Raw genomic sequence first — 5,593 nt, forward strand, 5'->3', positions numbered from 1 at the left:
ACACTGTACAAGTACTAGACATGGGCGCATGCCCATGAGAAGGTTGCAGGACAAGCTGTAACTCGTAAGATTGAGCACAACAAAGAACAAACAGTCAGCAGCCTAAATAGTACTTCCGCGGTACATTGGATTGCACATACAGAAATCTGTTGAACAGCAAATCCATGAGTTGCTTCTCGATAAACTAAAGTTCTGAAAAATAGCTCCTAAAACTCCAACTAAGTCGAGCACCAGAACACCGCAAAAGGGGACGCCTTGTTTCATCAGCCCTTCAGAGGCCCGGTCTCCTCATTCTGCAGACATAAGTTATCAATGCCGATCAGGCTCAGTTCTCTCCATCCTCCCCTCCTTCATCTTCGGCTTCCTCCTCACCAAATCCCTAAAAACATTGCAAGAGAATGATGAATACAGGTATAGAATGGATACAGAAAAACGATTGTGGTCAACATCTCCAATTTGTGTACGCAAATAATAGACACTTGACAAGGTGCTCTGATATCACAAACATGACTAGGCATTCCAAGGTGTGTGAATGCCTAATTGGTATACTAGTCATGACACGACAGACAGCAGCACAATTAACCTAACAGCCAGGTGCAGCAAAAAAAAGCTCATAGTAACATGATAAAACTTAATGCTATTGAAAGATCAAAATATCATTGGGATACGAAAGAACACAATGCACTTTTGCCTAAGGAATAAATTATATAGAACCACACACAAATTAATAGGGTTACCTCTTCAACATAATCCTCTTGTTCAAATTCGTCTTCAAGATCCTGCAGTGAGAGACTTGAGGACTAGATAAAGATACAAAAAAGAAATGAACGAAATCACTCGTCAAAAAAGAGCCACTAACATTGTTGAAAAACTTCAAAGGATTAGGCCACAAGTCTTCTTTGATGACATCTGCCACCTACGTGATTGAGGTTATCAGAGAACATCCTCAGCTGGAATACATATATTTTCTTGAGGCCTCAATGGTGAGACCTGGAAATTATTATACCTCATCCATCTCACCGTGAGCAAAACTTTTGTTCTTTGTATCACTGAACCAAGTGAAGAAACTGCAAAATTAACGGAAGACGAGTCATCTTTACATAATCTCCTAATTGCAACTCAACTGAGATAGACATGTTACTATAATGAATAAACAATGTAATGTACAAACGAGGTAAAAATGCAAAAAAGGAACATTTTCAAAGTACACGAAAAGATAATCTTGCTAAATAGACATAAAACCATGATGTGTTGGATACTTGACAGTATTGATGCTTCTCCATGAAAAAATAAGCCACGCAAACAGATACTTCAGGGGGGCTACATGGCCTTGCTAGGGTGTCTTCAATAAAAATTGCAAGTGTATTGGCTTAAGCTTGTTTTTGTATGCTAAATCACAAGACCAAACAACCACTAAACCAGTAGGCACTAGTATACAACATATTTTCATGAACATTTCAGCTAATTTCATGAGCTGTTGACAAAATAGCATGGAAATAGAAATGTGCTAGATCGTAAAAACTCAAGGGAGCCAACAGAATGTATAGGATAACATATACACATCTAGTGAACAAGAGAATGCAACCGCTTGAACAATAATTGACACAAGAAAGAAGCTAGCATGCATAGATTGTTTGATTATATAATTGTGTATCACTTGGGAGAAACTAGAAATGGGGAAAATGCTCAAATAGAATCTAGATACCTTTCATCAACCAGTAGTCGCTTGTCCCCCTTCTTGGTGCATGTCTTTCCATTGACAATATCCTAATGTATAAATTAGAAAACTCATTATGTTCTCTCAGCAGGAACTTAGTGAGTTAAACACATAGTTTGATAGTCAAGGCGCAATACCATTCCCGCCTTCCATTTAATGGATGTAGCCTTTACTGAGATTGCTCCATCATCACTCATGGAATACGTCTTTGTAAGCTTTTTATCTTCAAAATACGGATTGGAAGAAAATGTCTGCCAGTTCAAAATCAAAAGATAGTAAAACCATTTAAAAATGGAATTGTAACTTGCAGGTGCAAAAGATCCTTACGAGAGTAATAGAGCAGCCCGATTTAATATCCTCAAACTCATCAACATCTATAGACTCCAAATGTTTAAAAATCTACAACAGAACAACCATACTAAGTAAGTAAATTTGCTGATTGGTTTTGCAGAGTTTCGCAGCATATAGGTGTATTGATTTTATTAGTACAAATGTCCAAAAAGTTCAAAGCACGTCAAATCAAGGTACCTGTTGATCATCCTCAGTCAGAAGTTCACCGAGCATGGGATGGCTAAGGAACTGCAGGGTAACACAGTACACAGTACACAGCAATGGCACAATTAGTACTTAAAAGATCAGCCCATAAGCACTGTCAACAAGAACATCAAATAAAACCATTATAGAAATATATTACAAACCGCTGTCAGCCAGAAGTCCGGAATTTTCTGGATAACTTCATTGCGTCGAACATAAATTGGCTTGCGAATTTCATTGTATTTCTGTTGCACCTCCAGAAATTTGTCACTTGCTTCCTCGTTAACCTGTAATCAATGATGCTATGAGAAACAACATACTCTTAAAATACATTGAAACAGCCTACATTTAAAATGCATGTGAGTATCTTCTCATTTCAAAGGAGAAAATCCTGCGAAGTCGTGTTGAATGATTTAGCCATTCGTTCTGGACATGGGAGCAATTTAGCCAGTACATTTCCATGATTAACTTTCACCAAAAATATTTAATTTCCAGGGGGGTACAACAGTTATGGCAATAATGGGTTTCCAAAATCATCTGACACCACATTTTCAAGCTGCTAAGCATTATTTTGAATAAAAAGCAAATTGTATCAGCTGTCAAGTACCCCAGCCCGTGGGCACCTCGTAGAGCTCAGAAACTTAATTTTAACTGCAGCCAAGCTATGCAAGCGTCTACAATTCACTGGCATAAGCTCACAAGCATGTGAATTCTGACTTCAGAGCCTGCTGACACTAAAGAACACGGGTACGTGTCTTTTTGTATCTAACTAGTCACAATTCTGCAAGAGCACAGAACAAGTGTCCCATTCGCACACTAAACAGGACGGCGCAGTTCCAGCTCGAGCACTAAAGCAAAAAAAAAAACCTCCGTTCCAACCCAACGCCCCAAAACAATACTTCCAGACACCGCAATCAACCAGCCAATCACCTAACGCTGCGTCAAACCGGGAATAGCTCACTAGTCACCAAATTGGCAGTAAAGCATCACCTAAATTAAACAGCAACCGCTCCAGAAACCACAAAGCTACCAATGAAATGCCCGACCGATCACCAGCGCCAAAAGATGTAGGAAAAAATCTCTTTAGAAGCGACGGGACTCACCCTCTCGATCTCATCCTGGACCTCCTGGAGCTTCTCGATGGAGAGCAGGATGGCGCCGTCGACGTGCTCGCCCCTCTCATCCTCGGCGTCGTCGGTCCTCGCCCTCTTGCCCTTCTCCTCCGCTGTTGGCATCGCGAGGGCAAGTGAGAACCCCTTCGCGAGGAGCTCTAGGGTTTTAGCTCTCCGCGGGGAGGGTGGGTGGCCGACTGGCTGCTGCCGCCGTGCGCGCGGTGGGAGAGGGGAACTGCGAAGGAGGAAACCGAGGGCGGAGGCGCGGGGGGGGGGGGGGGGGCATGTTGCGGGGTTTTTATACCAGGCCGCGCGGAGATTCGCGCTTGCCGCCGGTTTGAGTAGTGTTGGGCTGGGCCTCTGGGCATTGTGAGCCATGGTGGGGTTTGCTAAACAGAAACTGGGCAGGCCTAACGGGCCGTGTTGTCGGCAGAGGAATCCAGATGATAGGAATCATGGAGTCACTAGTTTATCTCATCTTTTTTGGAGGTATAACAGTAGAATCCTACAGGAATCAGTATATCACTAGTTTACAGATTCCTGATACAGACTGAAATCCACAGAACACAACGCAGCAACCACAAACCGACTTGTATATGAATACTTGAAATTCCTAAAACAACAACGAACTGTACAGCATCCCCGTCCCCAGCTCCCCATCGAAGCCCATTGCCCCCATTGGTTTTATTGGGCAAACATCCAAAATTTGATAACATATGTGACCATATTTACCGAAATAAACAACATATCTTCGTATTTATAATTTTAGTATCTGTATTCGATACCTTATTTACCGAAAACTGACTTTCGGTACATCATACGTCGAAAAAACGTGAATCCGACCATATTCAACACACGAGGTGACGAATATGGCATTGTAGCCCATATTCAACATCCCATGTGCCGAATTTTAGGTATATTCAGTACATGAGGTGTCGAATATGAGCTACAGTGCCATATTCGGCACCTCGTGTGTCGAATAAGGCCTGTAACTGCGGGCACTTTGATGCTATCATTTTATGCTGGAAAATGTTGTGCCACGTAACACTTTGTGTTTGTTATTTTATGCCGGGACTGGCTGCGTCACGTAACGTCCACCAACTGAGACAGAAATGAGCGTGTTGTTATTTCATATTTGAAGCTCTGTCATGTGGTCACTTCGTGTCTAGGGTCAGAATATAGGTGTTGTTATTTTATATTTAAAGATCCTATCACTTCTTTCCTAAAGGCTGAATCAAAATATAGGTATGAACATATCTCATGATTTGAGCCTAAACACATTAATGTTAACAATTGCTAAATATCGACAAAATTAGAAACTATTTGCTAATTTAAATGTATATTTCAAAAAATTTAATTCATCATGTAGTCTCAAAGTCTGTGAGCAGCCTTTAACACTTAGCCATGTTTGAAGATTCATAATTTAAAATATAGTAGTGTCAATATTCCCCCTTTATCATTGATCTCAAGATGCATAGTGCATAGTTATTGATTACGTAGATCATCTAAGATGACGGTGAAAAGTGGCGACGTATAGTGAAAGAATGCCAGTTGTGTTAGTCTATGCTATAAAGATAAGATGGTTATCGTCGCCGTCACTTATAACTGGCCTAGAGAAATCCATCACATTTGCCAAGTCACAAGTGACCGTTCGTAACATGATTCGTCACTTATGACTGATGCAGGAAGATCCGTCACTTATGACTTACGGGTTTAGTTATTACCCGTCACTTATATTATAGGTGACGGGTAATATTACGACTCGTCACCTATTATTTGTTATCTGTGACGGGTAAATATCTGGTCCCGATCTGAGACAACATAAGTGACAAATCGTGTAATGACCCGTCACTTATGTGTGTTCTCTTGTTCATTTTTTATTTAGTGATGAACTACAAGCTTATCATCCTAATTATCCTATTCATTGAACAGCTTTGCTTGTTGTCGTATCTCTGGTGGCAGAGCTCCATAAATAACGCAACACTTATGCTTTATAAACTTCTCAACTGCCAGCTTCACCTCAAATCTCCCTGTGTGAGAAAGCAACGACCAGAGATGGCTAAATGGCCGATCCGGCCTGGCACGGCACGGGCCTATTAAGGCACGGCTCGTTTAGGCTCGTTAGCTAAACGAGCTGTACCGTGCCGGCCCACGTGCTGTGACTCTAGTCCAGCCACGACCTATTTAAGATCGGGTCGTACCGTGCCGGCTCGTGGCACGATAGGCCCGA

General features: G+C 41.6%; 1 protein-coding gene across 1 annotated transcript; it reads right to left on the minus strand.

Annotated features, from left to right (window-relative positions):
• LOC133889775 (NAP1-related protein 1-like) lies at window positions 1-3,627 on the minus strand. Its single transcript, XM_062330246.1, has 10 exons — window positions 3,355-3,627; window positions 2,416-2,538; window positions 2,246-2,296; window positions 2,045-2,116; window positions 1,855-1,968; window positions 1,706-1,767; window positions 1,007-1,067; window positions 860-916; window positions 738-779; window positions 1-379 (listed from the first exon to the last, which is right to left on the minus strand). Exons 1-10 carry the CDS (start codon window positions 3,484-3,486, stop codon window positions 326-328), a joined length of 768 nt encoding a protein of 255 aa, XP_062186230.1. The 5' UTR covers window positions 3,487-3,627; the 3' UTR covers window positions 1-325.
• Between the last annotated feature and the right edge of the window lie 1,966 nt (window positions 3,628-5,593).

Source organism: Phragmites australis, chromosome 13 (assembly GCF_958298935.1).
Source record: "Phragmites australis chromosome 13, lpPhrAust1.1, whole genome shotgun sequence".
Lineage (NCBI taxonomy): Eukaryota > Viridiplantae > Streptophyta > Magnoliopsida > Poales > Poaceae > Phragmites > Phragmites australis.